The sequence below is a fragment of the Rana temporaria genome, chromosome 10, assembly GCF_905171775.1.
Source record: "Rana temporaria chromosome 10, aRanTem1.1, whole genome shotgun sequence".
Lineage (NCBI taxonomy): Eukaryota > Metazoa > Chordata > Amphibia > Anura > Ranidae > Rana > Rana temporaria.
The window spans coordinates 93,509,895-93,532,125 of record NC_053498.1 but is presented as its reverse complement, the minus strand read 5'-3'; the positions used below and the strand labels follow the sequence as shown (position 1 = coordinate 93,532,125).

Sequence of the window (22,231 nt, the reverse complement as noted above, 5' to 3'; positions counted from 1 at the left end):
TTTACAACTGTTGTCAATGTTACGGATTCCTGCTCTCTAAGCTGCTTCCCTAAACTTGCAGTCTTCAAAGAAAAAAAACGTACTGGGATGATGCCTGCAGCTGCAAACATCATCCTGGTATAACAATTTTAAGTCCAGCGACATACGGGTACATCACTGGTTGGGAAGTGGATGTTGAGTGTTTGCTGTTAATCGGTACAAAGTGCAATGCAAGCACCAGTTTGCAGCATGTGGGCATTCAAGAGGAGTCAACTGTGAAGATGTCAGAGAGGAATCCATACACTAGGTAGTTCTTTGTGAAGCCATAGATAAGCAAGGTGGTGGATGGTCTACAACAGCACACCTCCTAAGATGACAAATCTTCTATCAGATGGCTTGGAAGAAAATAAACTTTTCAGAATCTAACAAATTTTAGGCACAAAATATTTTAAAGCGGAGGTTCACCCTAAAAAACAACTTTCTACCATGCCATCCAGCATACTAGCGTCAGCTACAGTATGCCTTTATTTTTTATTTTTTGCGCTGTACTCAGTTTAATCCATTAGTTTCGTTTCAGAGTCCCCGTGGGGAGTAGGCGTTCCTAGGAAGAGGGGAACATGATTGACGGCCGGCTATGGCGCGTCACGCTTCCCGAAAATAGCCGGAGTAGGACTCTGCTCTTCACGGCGCTATACGGCGCCTGCGCACAGACTAGGAGCTGACTGCGCAGGCGCCGTGAAGAGCCAAGTCCTATTTCGGCTATTTTCGGGAAGCGTGACGCGCCATAGCCGGCCGTCAATCATGTTACTCCCTCTTCATAGGAACGCCTGAAACTTAACTAATGGAATAAACTGTGAGTACAGCGAAAAAAATCAAAAAAAATAGGGTGAACCCCCGCTTTAAGGTAACCATATCGCTGAGGATAGGAATCGGTTATCTGTGTGCCGATAGGTGCATTCCAAGAGGTTTGGTGCTTCCTGATGTAAATCCTGCCCAGCCATTGTCTCGGCTTGTTTGCTTCGGCTTGTTTGCTTTTCCTATCATACTCCTTCACATGGGTGCTATGGTCTTTGTTTATGTAGCTTGAGCCTCCAGTTGTTGAGTGTAGCCAGCCCATGTAAGTTTTTGGGGACACAGCCGCTTGTCCTAATTTGATGGGTGTGTCGGTGAGGCACACAAGATCTGTGGTTAGTTCTCCAAGGTGTTTGGAGCAACCTACCTACCGAGTTCCTTCAAAAACTGTGTGCTGTGTACTCTGAAGAATTAATGTTGGGTTGAAGAAAAAAGGGTGGTTGCATCAAATATTGATTTGATTTTGGATTTCTCTTCTGTTCATTTACTTTCATTTTGTTTGTTAAAAATAAACTATTCACACTTTTAGTTCTGAAAGCATTCTTATAGAATTGTTTTCACACCTGCCTAAAACTGTGTTGTGTGCACACATGGTGTAGTACAGGTGGGATTCACTGGGTAAAGGTCACAAGCTCCTGTGGGGGAAAAAATTGTTTATGCACACATTGAGGTAAAGAGGACCATCAGTTTTGTGGAATCTACCCATTAATCTTTATTACTGTAGTAAACTTTGCACATGCAATCAATTCTAGCGTGGAGTTATCCGTTTTGTTTAATTTAAAGCGGAGTTCCACCCAGGAAAACAACATTTGCCCAAAAGTCCTAATAAAAAAAAAAAAAGTGAATTTTTTTTTTTTATACTCACCCGAAATACCTGTTGCTATGCGGAAGTCCGTAATCTGCCTCTTCGGCACCGCGTTGTGTTTTCTTCTTCTAGTGAATGGGGCGCGCTGCTTTCTGGGAACTGTGTGTTCTCAGAGAGCAGCCGCCCATTCACAAGCCGGCACGAGACTCAAACAGGCGTAGTAGGAAATGGGCAGTGAAGCCGTAGGGCTTCACTGCCTGTTTCCCCTAGTGTGAATGGCGGCGCGGGACCTGCATCAGTCGTGGGATCGGCATCGGTGGGGCCATCAGCGCGGGCAAGTAGGACAAGGTAAGTGTCCTTATTAAAAGTCAGCAGCTACACTGTTAGTAGCTGCTGACTTTTAAAAAAAAAAAAGAAAAAATTGCGGGTGGAATCCCGCTTTAATATCCCGTACAAAATGTTGTCGTAATTACGTTTTTCTGCTTGATATATGGAGTAGCAGTACCTTTTTTATAAATCGATGGATTATGCAAGCCTGAGTGCTTTCACACTGGGGTGGTGCCTCTTGCAGGACCAAAAAACAAATCCTGCAAGCAGCGTCTTTGGGGCGGTGCAGTAGCGGGGTATACCCCTCTCCTGCATCACCCCTGCTGCACTTGGTAGTTTTAGCCCTTTCCTCGACCGTAATAGCAGTGTGAAAGGGGTCTAATTCATAAGGACATTGATTGCACAGAGGGTCACTTGGTTATTTGCATGTTATCGTGGTTGGGATAAATTGGGGGTTCTACATATTTAATGTATTTCTTTTTATGTTCTAGTCCACTGCCTTCTATAAGGAGACAGCATCATTTGAGAGAGGCACTGCACACATTCCGTAAGAAGCGAGACCTGGAGGCAGCATTCCGTGCTCTTATAACAGGGGCTAATCATTACCTCAAAAACCAAATCACACAGCAGGAAGCTACACTGAAGGCACATGTAATGGACTTCTTTTTTTTTTTTTTTTTTTTTATTTGTGTGTGTGTGTGTGTATATATATATATATATATATATATATATATATATATATATATATATATATATATATATATATATATATATATATATATATATATATATATATATATATATATATATATATATATATATATATATATATATATATATATATATATATATATATTCATTCGGTACCAGGGTATTACCAGGCATTCTGAACTTATTAATGACTAAGTGGTGTAGATCTGCATCTTAACCCTTTCATGCTAAAGCCTATTTCTGACATTTGTTGCTTACAAGTTAAACTGTATTTGTTGCTAGAAAATGACTTGGAACCCCCAAATATAGGTAGATGTATCTTTATAGCTCTCTGTTCAGTAGATGATCCTTGCCATTTTGGTCCTCAATAAATACGTTGGTTACCATTGAGGGTGTTCCCTTTTTTAATGATTTTTTTGATGGCTGTTTTTGAAGTCCTCTTAAAATTGGAACTTTTGCCTTCTTAATCAACATGGACTATTTTTCTAATCCTTCTGCCAGTAATCATAAATAGATAAAGGTATATTTACCTGTTTCTAAACTTTTTTTTTTTTATTCATTTTGTTACTTCCTGGTTTCTATATCTAGGCAAATTTCATACATCCCTGGAGTCTTCAGGAGGGAATTTCTCAGCTAAGCAAACCCTCCTGCCTGCATGCCTGAGCTAAGGGCAGGTGGATTCCAGGAAGTAAATGCTAGATGAATTCTTTGCCCGCACTCAAGATGTCCACAGCTAGATGGTAGGAGTCCCCCCCCCCCTGTCAGAATACAATAAAGCAGCAGGGGAGATTCTTGCTTCAACATTGTTTGTGTTGATGCAGGGATCTGAAAATTGTGTTTTGTGTGGGTTGTTTTTTTTTTTCACACCACTGGTTAAAAAACAAACAAAAAACTGTACCCTTGTGTAGAAGTCACTTGTAGAAAATGTAAACAAATGGTACCGTGTATAGGTTTTTTTTTTTTGGGAGGAGGGATTATTAGCGGTTATATAACTAATGGGGCAGGGATGGATGTATTTTGTGTTTTAAGGTCAGGACTTTGCTGACATCGTAAAGCTTAAACCCACAACAAATCCACTTTTTATATTTGGATGTTCATGAATGAGTCTTTAAAATGTACTCCTCCTACGCAGCTTCGCACCATGAAAGCATTGGTCGCTGTACGGCGACACCCTTACCTTAAGTTATGTGCCTGTGTATTATATAGAACCGGGTAGACGGTTCATGTTTGTTATTATATGCACTGAAGCAGTAGGACACCAATGGAAAGTTGAAATGTGCCTTGTCTACATGTGCCTCTTCATGCTGCGACATGTGGCTCTGTGTTTCGTAAGATATGTACTCCTTCTTTCTCTTATTTTCAATAAAAAGTTACTTGATAAAAAAAAAATGTACTCCTCCTCCTCTTCACTCCCAGATATTCCGGTACCTGCGGATGTTCCTGCCAGAGAGTGGCTTCATGATTCGGTCTTGCAATCGATACTCTATGGAAGCCAATGGAGCCAAAGTAGTTGCTACAAAACCTTGGTAAGCATTTATAATCGCAGCCAGAAAAAGTGCACCCATTTTGTTACAGGCTGGATATAGAGGGGTGTGTACCTACAGTGGCTGAGCGCACAGAAGGCTTTTCCACTACAATGGCGAAGAGCACAGAAGTGTGCAATTTACAGTAGTGGTGAGTGCCAAGGCATCGATATGTACAGTGAGCCCAAAGGTGAATGTTGAGTGAAGTGGGAGAGGATTGGGTGTCGGGTGTGCAGAGAAGGGGTGGGGGACAGCTGCTGTGTTGTGAAGGTGCAGTAATGTGGGGAGATTTCAGGCATGGTGGGGGTGAGAGGGTGGTTGAAGGTGTGCTGTCTCCAGAAGAGGTGATTAACTATTGCTCTAGATACAGTCCTAATTGTTGGAGGTGTGAGCAGTCGGGGCTGACCGATGAATGTGTAAGTTACAGAACAAGCCAGGGGTAGGGAGGTGGTGCGAGTTGACAGGGCCAGGAATTGGGCCATGTTCAATTTTTATTGCAGCTTGCCTGCAGCAGAGACCACTCTGGATGTGCTTTCCGCTAGGTATGGTGGTTGTGGGTGGTGCTGGTCTACATTTACACGTGGATTCTACTGCACATATGTTGCCTTCTTGCGCATGTGCCATTTTGTGTTATCCCAGACACTTTACAGTACCCTCAGAACGACTTGGCATTTAGTGCTTTTGATCTCTAACCTGCAGTGATCCACTTCCCAGGTCTCTTGTCACTAGTGACTTATTTGTGGTTCCTGCAGGTCACATGATCTACTAAAGAGCTGCAAATTAGTTATTATTTTTGGAGTCTTCCTGTGCTGGAAGCTGATTGCTGGTATGTGTGGGGGTTGTTTATCAAAAGAATACATAGCCAGGTCTGGATCCTGGTTCCTGTGCATGGCTAGTGGATCTATTATATTATATTCTACTGCACATGTATGGGTATTGGCAAGTCAAAGACTCACTGAGCTAAACATTGCAACAGAACACTGGTGACTGTTGGAACTGTGCAAGTACATGGGGGAGGGTGGGGGTGCTGGAGTAATTGTTAGTGCAGCACAGTGGGGGAGAAAGTGATGAAATGTTCAGAAAAATGCTGCTTGAAAGTTTACTTATCCTTAAAGTGTAAGGGCCCTTTCACACGGGCTGATCAGTAATGATCCGCTCCGTGTGTCCGCAAAAGCTCAGTGGGGATCCTCCGTAAAATCCTTGCTGAGCTAACAGGGCGGTCCCCGCACACTGTGCAGGGACCGCCCTGTCTTTCCTCCGCTCTCCCCTATGGGGGATCGGATGAACACGGAGCGTATGTCCGTGTTCATCCGATCCGGCAGACGGAAGAAAAATAGGATTTTCTTCCGTCCACAAATGCGGATCATTGCTCAGGCGGACAATTACGAGTGTCAGCGGATGGTCATCCGCTGACACCCGTAATCACATAGGGACCCATGTATGTCCTGTTTTCATCCGCAACGGACGGATGAAAATGCGGACATATGGTCCGTACGTGTGAAAGGGCCCTAAAGCTGGCCATGTGCTAATAAAAATGTTTGTTTTTTTAATAATGTGTTTTTTTTTTTTTTTTTCTCAAATACATTTATCGACTAGTAAAATTTTCGTGGGAAGTCTATTCATTTCAAAATTGAATGTTTACAGCAAATAGAATTTTTTAAAGTACTTTTAAACAACATTCTTTAACCACTAGCCTACCGCCCGCCGTCATATGTTCTGGGCGGACGTCATATGAGGTCTTCGCCTTCCCGAGTCACTAGGAGGGTGCGTGCACCTCCCGCGTCACTCGGGACCCAATGCGCGTGAAAGTGCCCTGTATTGAGGTGGTTAAAGTCAAGTTATCAAATGTACTGATTTTTCATGGGGATCTGTGTACATTGCAAGGATTTAAAAAAAATGTTGCAGATTCCTACCTTTCTGTTCTGAAGAAATGGCTGTTTCACCTGGTTGTTTCTAGACTGATTCCTGATCGGGTAGCTCGGTGTTCATTATCACTTCAGTAGAATGTTCTCATCGCACATGTTCTGGAAAATGGCTGGAAGCAAGTGGGTGCTGTGTTTAACACTGGTTCTCAGCCAGTAGTTAATACAAGTCAAAGCGTAGCTCACCAGCTCTTCAAAATGGTGTATAGAAATGTATTGAAGGCATCACACCAGTGCAGTAAATTAGAAAGTTTTGGTTTTGTAGGACTCTCCTCTATCGGGCACGATGTCCCAAAACATTGCAGTTTTCTTCTGTGATTTGATTGCATTTTTTATATTTTTTGGATGCTTTTTCGAAGATCCCTTCTGTGCTAACAATTGTCCCAATGCCCCTTAAGTGAAAGCCACAGAGTCTGCGCCACTTTTTTTTTTAGAAGTACTGAAACCTTTGAGAGTAATTTGCCAAAACTGAAAATTATTCTGAGAAAATCAGCGAGCCAATCGCACAAGCAGGAAATTACATTTCTGGTGCAATTGTGTACACCAACCGTTTACAGAATGCATCCAGTTTGCCATATTTAATTGAATTTGTAGACCTTTTTTGAACACTACAGCACTTGCATATTAAACTTTAAGGGCAATGTGTTTTATATATATATATTATTTTTTGAAATGTCGTTTTTTTTTTTTTAAGTAAAGTTTTTTTCAGAAATTACAGCAAGTCGCCATATTACAATTCTTTTTCTGCAGATTAAACATGTTATTAACATTAAATCTTTCTATTTTCAAATAATCTCCCAGCTTATGATATCGTTCCTAACAGACAAACAAGGCAAAAAATAAAAACCCCAAGAAGCCCCCCCCCCCAGACCATCACTATCCGTCCTCCCATATACTATACAAAGGCCTATCCAGCTCGTGTTTGCTCACCTATTACAACATAAGTTATTTCATAGATGTTCTAGGGGAGTCCAAGGAGAAAAAAAACAGTCCTGGGGCTCTTACCCAGGGTCCCCATAACTTGGCTAGTATTTCTATTCTACCCCCTGATCTTATACGCCGCCTGTTCCATTAATATTGTCACATTTTACCTGAGAACGCCATTCCTCAAATACTGGTCTATTAGACATCCATTTTCCAGCAATTGGCTTTTTAATTATATTACAAAATTGTGTTCCATCTGCTTTATTTTTTAACAAAACTTAAAAAAAAACAAAACAGTATATTTCATCATGATTTCATTCTTTTAACAGCCTTTGTGCAACCGCATGTCATAATGAATGGCACCATGCTGTTTGCCTTGTATTTCTGACGTTGTAAAATTTACATTACCAAATTTACATTACCAATTTACATAGGGCTGAAGCAGGCCTTGTTCACACTTGTGCAATGCGAGAACCCTGCGAATCCACTGCGGGTTCCTGCATCGCACCGACTCGCACGGCAGTTCACACTGCTATATGCGAACTGCTGGGGAGTGTCATATGTAAACGACACCCCCATTTCAGCTCTCATATCGCACTGCAAACTGACAGTTCGGGCTTGAATCGGATTGCATATGTGAACACACATGCGATATGAATATCGTACGAAAAATGTCGTCCGAGGAAGAATCGTGCGATAATCGGGTTGTTGGTACAGAGCTTTCGAGAGCCGATCATGACAGTTCATCTGATATTATTTTATCGGACATGCACACATTTTTTTCTCGTACAATACCAGATCGTACGATTTTCGTTTAGTCAGTACAGTTGTCGTCCGAAAATACAAATACATTACAACACGACATCACTTCCGATATTTTTTTTTTTTCCTCTGTCGTACGAGAATTTTCGTGACTTTAATAACCATTTAATTTCTACTTGCAACTATTAAGCGAAACAAGTCATATGATCTGTCGTACGATATTCGGATCGTGTGTACGGAGCATAAGACTTCCACTGCCTACTTTTTCCTACACAACCTTTTCAAGCGCAGAAACCATTTTCCAAGAGCAAAGCATACAAAATGATTTTTATATTTCACTTGCAAGGTAAGTTTTATCTAAAAGAAAACGATGATTCATCACTCGTCCTTCCTAAACTATTGAAATCATATTGACATGAACATGCAAACTTTTATATCTGAAACAAGGGGGGAACTAAACATCCATCTTTCTAAATTCCCTTTTTAGAATAAGTATATGATGTAAATATGTATTACTAATATTAAGTTTTTTATTTTTTTTTTACTGCTGTGTATTTTTCAGGGTAAAGAATGAGAAAATTGCTCTGCTTGTTGGCTGCATAGCGGAGTTAACCAAAGCTGATGAAAGCCTCCTTCGCTTTGGTGAGAATGACTTCAGTGTTATGTACTCCACCAGGAAGAAGTGTGCACAGCTTTGGCTGGGGCCGGCTGCTTTTATTAATCATGGTAAATCATCCTGCCTAAGATTGTACATTTTTTATTTAGACAGATAAGTGGTTATGATCAGTATTTGTAGATTGATGGGCACTTTTGGTAAAAACTATGCGGCTGAAGTAGACATGTATTCTCTTGTGCCAAATGTGTGCACACACGAGTGATACATTTTTTGGCAGCTCAAGGTCCCACGGGTTTAATAATCAGGCCCTAGGCTTGATGGTAAAAGTAGCTTGCTAAAGCCTACACAAAGGTTTCTGCAGAATGGCAGGTTACCTTTTTGACAATGCTCCATCAACTGCCACCCCTTCCTCCAGCCCATTGAGGGCATGAGTATTGGCCTCTGAGGAAGGCTTGTTGCACAATAGATAAGAGTTCATGAAGCTTGGGCAATGGTAATAATGCATTTTTTTTTGGCTAACACAAGTAATAATGGGCATCTTGGACTTTGTTTTTAAAGGTTTTTCAAATGAAAAAACTGGTTCAATTTCAGAAAAAACATTGCAGAGTTTACCAGCCCATGGTAACTTAGTCAGTCATGTCACAAGAGAAGTAAAATAAATGAGCTATTTGCATTGGTTACTGCAGTTCTATCCATAGAGTGTTTACGAATAGTAGCTTGTGTTGTGACTGTGTAGACTTGGCTTTTAGATAATAGATGTTATGTGCATAGGTTTTTTTTTGCGGGTGTCATTTTGTTTTGTCTTTTAAAATTCTAGTTTGCTTTTATTAATTTTTTTTCTTTTTATTTTTTTCTTCCATGATTCCATTATTTCTGTGAACCTAAGACTGTCGGCCCAACTGCAAGGTAAATTTACATTACATAAAGTAAATGGCGTCTTGTGAGCTTTTTTTTTTATTATTGTATTTTTAATTTTTTCTTAATGCAAAACCAGTTTTAAAATGGATTTCCCATTTAAAATTTGCATAAAACCTGCATTTTATATTTTTTGTCCCCATTCACATGGCAAAACCCAATGAAGATTTCAAAATGGCAGCTTACCTTTTTTAGATGCTCTTATTCTGGACCCTCCAGCAAGGAAACTGGCAGGCAGATCTACATAGTCGGGTGTAACTAGGTTTGAACACTGGTGGAAGGAAAGTAAATCAAGTTATCTATGGGCTGCCTAAGCAGCAGCTTTACAGTGATTGCAGAAGAGACCTATAAATATTTGCAATTGTGAATGGGTTACCTAAGTAACTTCACCCTAGTCGTCTTTAAATACCAAGCCATCAGACCTTCAGTGGGAAAAGGAGTGAGAGAATTACCCTTTTTAAGAAATCATTTTTCTTTTTTCTTAGATTGATTAATTATTTTGCAAACTTCCCCCTCATTTTGTAATTACAGTAGCTTTATTTATTTTTATTTTATTTTTTATTAATGTGTAATATAAGTGCTCCTAATAACAAATTTCCTCTTCTGTGGTAAAGTTTGTTCCTTCAGATGGAAATGCAGCTTGTGTAAAAGTTCTCAGGGACATTAAGCCAGACGATGAAATTACCTGCTTCTACGGAGACAGTTTTTTCGGAGAAAAGAATGAGTGCTGCGAGTGCTGCACTTGTGAAAGGTGAGTATTCTGTTTAAGTCCAGTCTATGGGAAGCATCACTCTGATGCAGTCACTTGACTATATATAAATAAATAGTGCAGCGCAAGTGAATATGCCTAAAAATTCAAATAATCAAAAATAGATACATAATAAAAAATAAATACATAAAGTCCATAAAGTGCAAAGTGATAAAGGTGCTCCAAAAAATATACAGTGGTGATATATAGTGCAGAAATCTTCATCAGATCTGTGACCCATAGGACAGGATAATCCTCCACCAAGGCTAATGGATGGCCTCTCACCTCAGCGATTCGACCTGTGGCTAGGTCAAAAAGCAAATATCATATCCTCCACACAGTAAATGGCAAGCAGCTTTCAGGGTTCAACTCCAAAAACGTCCACCAGATGGAACCAGCAAGCAATAAACAAATAATCTCCCATAGATCATTCAATGGACCGAGAAAGAGTAAAAAACACTCTAAGTGTTCACTGCTTAAAAGGTTTAATAATCACAACAAAAGTTTAAAAACCACTCACATTGTAAAGCACTCTGGTCCGAGTGCAAAGATAGCAGCTTGTACCGCAGCTCAGAGGCCCGGATCAATGTGTACAGCGTGTGTAGGTCTCTGTGAGGCAAACGTGGATGACGTCGTCGTAGCTCCTCCCCCTCGTACGCGTTACATCCCAATGTAGGCGGGACTTCATCAGCATGGGGCGGCCCCATGCTGATGAAGTCCCGCCTACATTGGGATGTAACGCGTACGAGGGGGAGGAGCTACGACGACGTCATCCACGTTTGCCTCACAGAGACCTACATATATATATATATAAATCGTATATATATATATATATAAATATATATATATATATATATATATAAATCGTAAAACCTAACCAAGACAATTCAAGCTTCACTGTGGATAAAATCGAGTGAAATTTCAGGTTAATGGCCATTTATTATGTGGCTTGTTTTAGATTTGTTGCCTTGGTTACTTATGAATAGTCTTAAACCATTCAGAGATTTAGGCTGTCAGAGCTAGTAAGACACAACTTTATTCTTTAATGTCACAATTGGTTTGTAATATCCAACAGGAGCCGGTCAGCGAGCACCTCCTTCATTCCCACCCTGACCTGTGCTGAGACATGCAGAATTGTTTGACACTATTAGCCTAGGTTCACATTGGAGCGATTTGAGAGATCAAGTCGCAGCCTATTGGAGGCAATGACACTGTTCCAATTGGTGCAACACCGATTTTGCGGCACCGTACCGATTTGCAAGGGTAGTTCCTGCACTACTTTTGCCGATTTTAGGTGCGACTTCAATAGACATCTGGGCATTAAGCCACACAGGCTTCATGCCCAAGTTCAAGTGAAGTACCTCGATTTCAAAGTAGCATCAATGTGAATTAGGGCTGGAAGCAAAGGAGATGTTCACAATTTGACCAGAGTTGCAAAGGCTGCTTTTCACCTGTATATATCTACTGTACATACAGTGAATAAATGCTTGTATTTGTGAAGTAGTTGAATAGACCTCTAACTATGAAGTAAGGTCCAAGCTGGGCGCCTTATCTTCTAAAGAACCCTCTTACCTTAAACAAGAGATGACCTGGTGTTAAAGTAGAACTAAAGACAAAACCTTTTTCATTTTGGATAGCGCAAGGCAGGTTATAACCCCTGTTGGTTATTTATTTTATTTTTTAACCATCTGTGTCCCATTGCAGAGATTTCCCTTCACTTCCTGTCCCATAGCTAAACAGGAGATGGAAGGAAATCCCTGCAAATTAATGAAATTCCTTGGACCCCCAGGTCACTAAAACTAGTGTCCCCATTGGAAGATCTCCTCTTTTCTGGGTGCAACTCAAAATTTAAGGTTTTTCTTTTACCTTTTTGCTTTCAATGATAATGGTAAACAGGGCAAATAGAGGGGTAATCCCCCTGATGGGGACACAGCAATTAAAACAGACAGGTGTTCTAAGCCATCTCCACTCTATCCAAAAGTAGTTTTGCCTTTGGTTATTCTTTAAGGCCCGGATCTTCCAGCCTCTCTCCTCAACTAAAACAGTTCTTCAGTCCTTTTGTCTGACTCCAGGTAATCGGAAGCAGATATTCATACATTTGTGGACCCTGTAAAGGGGACTTCCATTTCTCAGAGGCTCAGACAGGCCATTAGTTAAAGGGGTTGTAAGGGTACAATTTCATTTATTTTTTCCCCCTAAATGGCTTCCTTTACCTTAGTGCAGTCCTCATTCACTTACCTCATCCTTCAATTTTGCTTTTAAATGTCCTTATTTTTTCTAAGAAATCCTCACTTCCTGTTCTTCTGTCTGTAACTCCACCCTAGTGTGAAGTGTCGTGCTCGACCCCTACCATGGACTACAGGAGAGTCAGGATGCCCACTAACACACCGCTCCTTTCTCTATCTGCAACGTAGAGAGTGTCCTGACTCTCCTGTAGTCCAAGGGAGAGGGGGAGCATGACACTCCACACCTAGAAGAAGGCCTCACATTAGTTAGACAGAAGAACAGGAAGTGAGGATTTCTCAGAAGAAATAAGGACATTTAAAAGCAAAATGGAAGGATGAGGGAAGTGAAGGAGGACTGCACTAAGGTAAAGGAAGCTATTTCAGGGGAAAAAAAATTGTACCTTTTATCTTTATTTGCTAGGCAAATCGTCCTAATCTGCCACTTCCTGGTCCGTCTTCTTTCTTCCCCCTCCTCGGCTGCCTCCTGTGGAATGGGGGAGCGGTGTCTCAGGAGACATCACCCATTCACGTCACTTTGTGCGGCTCGCGCATGCGCAGTAGGGAATCGGGCGGTGAAGCCGCAAGGCTTCACTTCCTGATTCCCTCACCGAGGATGGCGGCGGGGCAGCCGAGAGTGTTTGCTCGACTGCCGTCATCGCGGGCACCCTGGACAGGTAAGTCTCCTTATTAAAAGTCAGCAGCTACAGTGTTAGTAGCTGCTGACTTTTTTTTTTTTTTTTTTTAAACCGGACTTCCGCTTTAAGGATTTGTCGCACACTTTACTACATCAATTGGCACTTGTGGGCTTTTCAGCATCAGTTTCCCAACATTCTAGATTTGCAAGGCTGCCACAAGACCTTCTGTTTTACCAGCCTGTTTAAGCCTTATCTGGTGCCAACTTCGGGCAGAAGCTCTTTTGTGAGATTGAGGTTTAGACTGTCTTTACCCCCTGCTTTTGGACATCCAAAAAGTAATTGAATAACTGGGTCCCTCTAAGAAAGCTGAAGATACTGGGATTTTTCTACTTTTAATGCAAATGTAAAATCCATTTCTAGTAGTCTAGGAATGGCCACAGTTCCCACCCTCATTGTATTGGGTCATACTCTAAGGAATGCTTGGAATAGGAGGTGGTTATAGAGGGGGTTTGTTTTTGTTTTTTGGCCTAGTCTTTCAATGAACTACAAGAAATGGATTTTATCACAAGTTCAAAAATCTCACTGAACAAGAGGAGAGAGAAGCGCCAAGCCAATCCTTTAAACAGCTTAGGAATTTATTCACTATACAAGTATAAAACACTAAACTTGCATGAAAATGTTGGAGCACTTGCAGAGTGCTAGAGCGGATGGGAACTTCCACATGCAGTGTCACAGGAGCAAAGTTGGGCCACCGGTTGGACCAAAGTCTCTATTGAGGGATCCACGAGCGTCATATTTTAGCAACAGCTGGAGCCTCGATGAGCTTCATGGAGAAGTCGGCTGTGTGTCTCTGGGTGGGAGTGGTCCAGGGTTGAAAACTGGGGGGCCACCCACACGTGTCTGGCCAATCAGAACGCGTTTCGAAGGCACGGCCTCGTTTTCATTAGCTGATCCTCTAACGGTCACATCACTTTTATATACAGGATACAATTAGTTCACTCTGAGCCGCAATTGGTGGTTTCAGCTGGGAAGATAATGATTTAAAATGTGTAATATATGTGAGAATCGTAGAATGTTACCGGTCAGTTTGGGTAAACGGAACATTTAATGGAATAGGTCTTAGGTGGGTAAATGCCTGAGTGTGTACCTTGTTGTAAAAAAGGATGCCTAAAATTAGCTAGGTGTAACGGTGATACATGTGTATACATATTACACATGCACACGTCTCTGCTGGGGGATAACTGTACCAATAGGTAGGTTACAGCAATGAGTATACATGAGTAGTGACTGTAATTCAAATAAAGGTTGGCTTGTTATTCGAATGGGAAGATAACTGTTTTTAAAGAATTCATAATGGTCTATAAGGTATATTGTAAACAAATTACAAGGAAGAGGAAAAATTAACATTTTAAAAACATTATTTTGAAATGACTTAAAATATACTAATATTGTGACTGTAGCCATAGATGAGTGAAGAATTGAGTGAGTTCATTAAATCAATCGATTAGTATGTATCCATGAAAGGATATATAGATGTGTATAATTTGCCATGTGAAATTATGTGTGTGAGCAACTGCTTTTACATCTGTGGCAAACCAAAAACCCTGTGTACTACATAACAAGAAGCGTGCATGTGAAAATGCCCTGGGGGGGGGGGGGTGTATTTTCGGGGACATCATCAACTGGGGAAAGAGGGGGAGGAATGGGGGGGGGGGGTCTTGGGGATCATCCAATGGGGAGGAGGAAGATTAGATGATGGTACTGACTTCCAACTATTCATTCAGGCCTTCAGGTGAGAGACTATTTAGTTTGAATATCCAATAAGTCTCTTGGGCACTTTTTATTTATTTTTTATTTTTTATCTTTCTCCATTGGGTAGGGAATGGGGAAAAGTTTTGGCTGTGACCTTCAGTAATGTAGGGTTTCTTTCGTGGTGGGCTAGTGAGTGTCTTGGAATACTGCACTTGGGGTAGAGTTTAACCTCCCCCCCAAGAGTCTCCTGTGTTCCTCAAATCTGGTGCGAAGAGGTCTAATGGTATGCAATACATGGCACGTTTTACATGGGCAAGTGATGAGGTAGACCACAAAGTTATTCGAACAGGTTAGGAATTCATTAATGGCAAAAGTATTGCCTTTTTGGTCGGAAAAGATATTTTGTCCATGGGTCACATGTGACACTTATACATTCCAACAAGTGAGAACATTTTGGGAATGGAGCCCAGAAGGGGTTTCTTGTTGCGCAATTTACTGGGGCTATGATGTTTTTGGCCCTGTTTGCTCTTTGGAATACCAGTTTAGGTTTAGAGGCAATTTGTGTCTTTAGTTACGGGTCATTGCACACTATCCCCCCCAATGTTTATCGAGGGTCTTTTTGATGGTCCAGTGCTTATATTTGGTGATTAACATGGGACCATTGTTTTTCTTAAAAAAAAATAAAATAAATGCCTACCTTTCCCTCTCATTGGAAAAATTTACTGATGCTTTTGAACTCTGCCTTGGAGAAGTGAGTATGTGGAAAGTATAGTAACCCTTAGGAACCATTGAGAAATAGCCTCTTACCTTATCTGTATACTGTAATCAAATTTCTTGTTGGTGATTACTCTTTGCATTTTATTGAGAGATGCCCAATTGGATGTCTTTGCTTTTGTGTTTCTAATCTGCTGACTGGCAGCATCTGTCAGGAGCAGATGTTGATGGTTACAGAACACTGGAATCAAGCAATTTGAGGTTTTACTGCAACCCCAATTCCAAAAATGTTGGGACTCTGGGTAAAATCGACATCGAAACAGAATGCAATGATTTGCACATCTCATAATACAGTATTTTATTCACAATAGAAAACCGAACACGTAAAATGTACCATTTTAAGAAAAATAAGGTTATTTTGAAATTGATGGCGGCAGCAGTGCATCTCAAAGTTTAGGAAAGGGCCATGTTTGTTTATACCATGGTGTGTAGCATCTCCTCTTACTGAGGAGACCAGTTGCTGGAGTTTAGGGAGAGAATGGCCTATTCTTGCTTGATATAAGATTCTAACTGCTCTGGATCGATTGTCTATCATTTCTCCTTTCAAGATGCACTAAAAAAAATTCAGTTGGTGAAAGGTCTGGACTGCGTGCTGGCCAGTTTAAGTGGTTGTAAACCCAACCACACAACTTGCACCTACAGGTAAGCCTAGATTAAGGCTTACCTGTAGGTGCAAGAAATATCTCCTAACCTACACAGTTTAGGAGATATTTACAATAATGACAGGCGCCAATGTCTACGGCGTAGGTGCACCGAGTGTGCCGTTTTTGTGACTGGCATAATTGTGGTTAATGCCATATTCCCGCGCATGCGCTGGGATCTGACGGTCCCTCGCGCATTCGCGTGAGTGACGTCATCGCCGCTCCGGCCAATCACAGCGCCGGAGCGGCGATGCCAGGATGAAGCGAGAGAACATGGCGGCGAACGAGGAGCACTTTGGGGGCCTTCGATTTCAGGTAAGTGCCACATACTGAGCTAGTATGCTATGCATACTAGCTCATTCCGCCTTTCTCTTGCAGGTGTGTGTTTTTTTTTTTTCGTTGTTGTTTTTCGCGATTAATTAAAGAGGGTTTACTTCCTCTTTAAAATGTCACATTTCAATTCGTCTGACTACAGAACATTTTTACACTTTGCGACTGACCATTTAAAATAATAATAATTTTTAAAAACGTCATTTAAAATGAGCGTGTGTCGGGAAAACGTCATTTTATGTCTTCTGAAAAACGACAAAAAAATTCGAACATGCTTCAATTTTTTATGTCGTTTTTCAAAGCGTTGTTTTTTGTGTCATAAAAAATGACCGTGTGTGGGCTAAAACAACGTTTTTAAACCCGCGCATGCTTAGAAGCAAGTTATGACGCGCGCTTGAATGGAACAGAGTGCCACCGTACGTGCTGAACATATAACCGCGCTTTGCTAGAGCATTTTGAAAAACCGATGGTGTGTAGGCAACGTCGTTTTTTTAAAATTAAGTTTGAAAAACGTCGTCTTTTTTCCATTAAAAAAACTACGTTTTTTTTTTACAAGACAAAAAATGACCGTGTATGCGGCATAAGGCCTCATGTACACTGCTGCTGGCAAACGGACGTTTAGGAGCAGTTGGGCATTTTTTTTCCCAACTGCCCCTGAACTCTCCTCTGTTATCTGATCAGTACATGTACACAGGGTCGGTTTATAGTCATTTCTAACCAGTTGTTTAGAGGCTTTTTTTGGAAAGAAAAAATTAGTTCAGACGTTTGAGTTTAGAGGCATTTCAAGCACCAAACGTGTGTTTGTTTGTTTTTTATGACCTGCAGGTGGTAATATATTTAAAGTCTGCAGTTTTATGTTGAGAAACCTTATTCTGAAATTGTTCGACTATTTTTGAGTGCAACTTTTTACAGATTTGATGAACCTCTGCTCATTACTACTTCTGAGACACTCTAAGGCTGCTTTCACACTGGGGCGTGGGCAGCTTTGGCGGTAATGCGCCGCTATTTTTTCCAGTGGTTTAGCCGCGCTGCCCATTCATTTCAATGGACAAGAGCGGTGTACACACCGCTCCAAAGATGCTGCTTGCAGGAAAAAATTTTATGTCCTGCCAGCGCATTGCCTTAGTGTGAAAGCCGGGTAAAGGGAAGATCTTTTTCAGGCGCTATTTTTAGCCCAAAAGCACCGGAAAAACGCCCCAGTATGAAAGGGGTGCAACTAAGGTGCCTTTTTATAAAAAAGAAAAAAAAATGGTACATTCTCTATTTAAACATTTGAGATGTTTTTCTTTTGTGAAAAAAATATGGGTTTATTTGGTTTGCAAGTCCTTGCATTTTAGATCTATTGTAGAATTTACACCACATCCCGAGTTCTTTTGGAATTGGTTCTCTATACGTGTAAAACCCATCAATGTTGCAATGCAAGGAATACTCTTTCCCAATATCTTACTTTAAGGTTTTCTAAACTGGTGCAAAGATTCCAGTCCTTTTTTGAATACATGTGCATTTCAAGATGTGTTTCTTTCAGAAAAGGGGAGGGAGCATTCAGACTGCTGAAGAAAGATCCCAGTGAATCTACCTCATCAGAGAAATACCAGCTCAGAGAAACTGATGGTCGCCTGCAAAGGTTGCAGGGTCAAAGCGACAAACAAACCCAGCATGGCAATAAACGAAAACGTGTTTCAGGTAAGTTTATTTATATATATATATATATATATATATATATATATATATATATATATATATATATATATATATATATATATATATATATATATATATATATATATATATATATATATATATATATATATAAATAAAATGTGTGATTTTGTTCTGTAATGTTGAAGTTTTGAATCGGGTCCAAGTCACTTTGTCGGTTTTAATAAGCGCAAGGAATATTCCTTGGATTTACATCACTAAAGATGTGAATTTTTGAAACAAGTACAGAATGGTTCCACAATATTCACACTTTTATCCCATCCTTGGACAATAACATCTGACTTTCCATGGTAATTGGTGATCCAAGTTGTTGGTGCTACCTGTCCTGTTGAATGTAACTGACTACATATAGATATACTGTTACCTGGGTAAATGAGAACCTTCACAGGTTTACCTAATGGATAATTTGTTTCTAAACTGTTCATTTTTTAGCTGTAATGTAGATATTTTTACTCCTATTTGAAATTGTTTTTGTCCCAAACCTATGTCTGTATCGTGATCTAATTAGATTCATGCTCACCTAATTGTATTTATTTTTTTCAGGTTCAAGATGTAGATCATCGCCAAGCCTCAAAAAGAGCCCTGTAAATAGCAAGAATAGCATTTTTCTGTCACGTCTCAGGTCGCCATTTTCATCTCCATATTCCCGCTCTTGCCATAGAGCTCAGCGCTCCCCTATTAACAGGTCACAAATGCCAGTAAAGTTTGTATTGCCTCCTGGAACCATCATAAGAGACATACGCATAAACCTGCACAATCCCAAATGTAGTCGGTACTCTTCAGCTGCAGGAACACCTAGTGAAGTCCATGGCTGCAAATTGAGCAAAGAGCCTGTGGTGAGACTTAGCCGGCAAAATGTAAGTCCTGATAAGCTAAGCTTTTACCAAGCTGTTGATCGAGCCCTGCACAATTCATCTCGAACATCTCTACAAGGCAAAACGAATGCTCTGGAGAAAAACGCCAAAGATCATACTTTGAATTGTGCACTTTTTAATGAACCTAATGTGGTGGAGGAGCATTTGGATCTTGAATACCTCTCAGCCACTACCAGCTGCTGTAGAGATGAACTGGATGTAGATGTCTATGAAAATCAAAACTGTGTATCTGATTCCATTTCAAACTCTGACAGACTGAGCACAAATGGCACCGATATCTCCATGGTTCAACCAGAGTTTGATATTCTTGCTTCTCCTTCAAACTCGAATAGATTATGTTCGGCTGTTGTATCACAAATGCAGGACGATAACTTTCCACCAGCTGCATCCTTACCTGAAAACACTGTGAACCTAAACAATTCAAGCTTCAAATTATTTTCAGATTCTGTGTCGCTTAAACAGCTTGGTTTAACACATTATGTCACAGTCAACTTGAGCAAATCAAGAGTTTCCGGTGCTGAATATTCAAATACACCAAGCTTTTTCCATTCCGATGTCAGAAAGCATAAGCGTAATCGCAATCAAAAGCCATTTACTGGATTTTCACATGATCAGATAGTTACAAAAAATGCTAATGAAAGTCCGGTCATTGCTGAAAACGGCTCCTTAACAGAACCAGCTGATATAAATGTGAAACCTAGGACAGGGACATGCACAAATGAAGTCTTCTCTTTACAATCCACACCTACAATGTTTAAAGTTCCAAACAAGCGAAGAAAGACCACTTTTCATAAAAAGAGGCGGACAACCCATCTAGACTTTAATGGGCTCATTAAAGTGACAGGCAAACATAGAATAAGCAGACCTGAAAGACGTCACTCTGCTCCTCATGCACTACTCAGTATCGAAATGCAGTCTGATCCCAAGTTATCGTTAAAGCCATACGTAGAACTCGGTTTAAACAACAATCTCAAAAGAAAAGTCTCTGTTTCAGAAGCACAAACATGTCCTGTGCCATTAACGGAGGGAGCTGCTGACAAGAGCATGTTCATCTCATCACAGTCTGAGCTTTTGGCTAATGGTAACAAGAGAAAAAATGTGACCTTTAGTCCTTTTACACCTTCCAAAAGACTGCGTCTTGTTGTTAATAATGGTTCTATAGATCTGGACATTGCATCCTCTGCTAGCGATGAGTCCAACTGAAAAGCCCAAACCCAATGTCATTCCATTTTTTTTTTGTCAGTGATTCCAAAGTTTAGATGAAGAAACTGCAGGATTTACAGTTTTTTGCCAGGTCAAACATTTTGACTGCGGGTGCTGTTTGGTTTTATATATTTTTCAATGACTTAATCATCCCCTCCCAAGTTCCTACTTTTGAATTGACACACCAGTTTGCCTTAGTCTCTAAAGCAGGTTGACATCCAATTTTATGTAGTGTCTTCATCCTCCTATTTTTAAAAAGTAACAAAACCTGATGGACATCATTACACACATGCTTTGTCCCGGTTTTGATTCTCACTCCCATTAGTTAGCTTTTGTGTTATCATGGGTTGTTAATCTTTATGGTGCTATGTCTATTATCTAAAAGGTAATCCCTTTTAGAATTGGAGACTTCTTGCCACTAAACATTGCTTTATATGTAATGGCAAAGTTTCTGTATTGTATGATCTGTATTGTTTGCATCTTTTTGTTGTAAAAAAAAAAAAAAAAAAATACACAGAAAACTGACTGTACTAAATGTGGTACCAGCCGGATTAAAACTCTTTATACAAGTTCCAAGTTGTGTAACTGATGAACAGAACAAAATTCTTTTTTTTATCTTGACAGTAATTTTAAAGCGGTATTAAACCAGAAATGTTAGTGCTTTCCCCCCCCCCCCCCCCTCCTGTTTTCACCTGTTAATCTGGCCAGTAACACCACCTGTATTGGAGTCTCTGAATGAAGCACACAAGTACCTTTTTGTCGGGCTGAAAATCGAGTTGTCGAGTTCATTCAGGACTACAGAAAAATGGCATTCGTCCACACACTATTGCGTCCCTTATTTGATTAACCACTTTAGCCCTGGAAGATTAGGCTGCTGAATGACCAGAGCACGTATTACAATGTGGCACTGTTTGGCTGCTTTAACTGGTAATTGCGTAGTTGTGCAATGTTGCATTTTTTTTTTTTTTTTTTCACAAATGGAGATTTCTTTGGTTGGTATTTGATTGCCTCCTGCGATTTATATTGCAAAGAAAAATGGAAAAAGACCGAAAGTTTTGAGAAAAATATTTTCTACTTTCTGTCTTTGGTAAAGTCAAAAAGCGTATATTGGTTTGCGCAAAAGTTATAGGGCCAGATTCACATAGATCTCCGGCGGCGTAACGTATCTCATTTACGTTACACCGCCGCAAGTTTTACGGGCAAGTGCTTGATTCACAAAGCACTTGCCTGTAAAGTTGCGGCGGCGTAGCGTAAAGTCCACCGGCGCAAGCCCGCCTAATTCAAATGATCCAGGTAGGGGGCGTGGCTCATTTAAATTAGGCGCGTTCCCGCACTGATCATACTGCGCATGCTCCGTCTCGAAATTTCCCGCCGTGCTTTGCGCGAAATTACATCGCAGCAACGTCGTTTTTAGAACCTCGACGTGACTTGCGTCCATTCCTATTCACGGACGACTTCCGCAAAAAAAAAAAATTCTAATTTTGACGCGGGAACGACGGCCATACTTTAACATGGCATGTCTATCTATACGCTACAAAATGGCAGCTTTAACTTTACGCCAGAAAAAGCAGACTACAGACGACGTAAGAGAATGCGACGACCGCGCGTACGTTCGTGGATCGACGGAAATAGCTAATTTGCATACCCGACGCTGAAAACAACGCGAACTCCACCCAGCGGGCGCCAAAGTATTGCATCTAAGATCCGAAGGCGTACGCCTGTCGGATCTTACCCAAATGCTGTCGTATCTTGGTTTGAGAATACAAACTAAAGATACGACATGGGTAATTTGAAAGTACACCGGCGTATCAGTAGATACGCCGGCGTACTTCTTCTGTGAATCTGCCCCATAGTGTCTACAAACTAGGGTACATTTTCTCGTACTTGCGCAGATTTTAGTTTGACTGCCTATCATTTCTTAAGATGATAAAGATTATATATTTTTGGTGATGGACTACATGCATTTTTAAAAAAACTTTACAGTTTACTAATT

The 22,231-nt window shown here is 40.6% G+C and overlaps 1 protein-coding gene across 4 annotated transcripts in view; it reads left to right on the top strand.

The window, feature by feature from the left end:
• Positions 1-20,814, top strand: part of LOC120915318 (histone-lysine N-methyltransferase KMT5C-like) — a 32,018-nt gene extending 11,204 nt beyond the window's left edge. For 3 of the 4 annotated variants that reach the window (XM_040325709.1, XM_040325711.1, XM_040325712.1), the window contains exons 3-9: positions 2,455-2,614; positions 4,091-4,200; positions 8,368-8,531; positions 9,308-9,327; positions 9,951-10,087; positions 17,967-18,124; positions 18,704-20,814. In XM_040325709.1, the coding sequence (XP_040181643.1) occupies positions 2,455-2,614; positions 4,091-4,200; positions 8,368-8,531; positions 9,308-9,327; positions 9,951-10,087; positions 17,967-18,124; positions 18,704-20,238 (2,284 nt within the window). In that variant the 3' untranslated portion in view covers positions 20,239-20,814. Of the gene's footprint in view, positions 1-2,454; positions 2,615-3,307; positions 3,415-4,090; positions 4,201-8,367; positions 8,532-9,307; positions 9,328-9,950; positions 10,088-17,966; positions 18,125-18,703 lie in introns of those variants that run through there. The other variant, XM_040325713.1, reaches the window with a different exon arrangement.
• Positions 20,815-22,231: the final 1,417 nt, after the last annotated feature.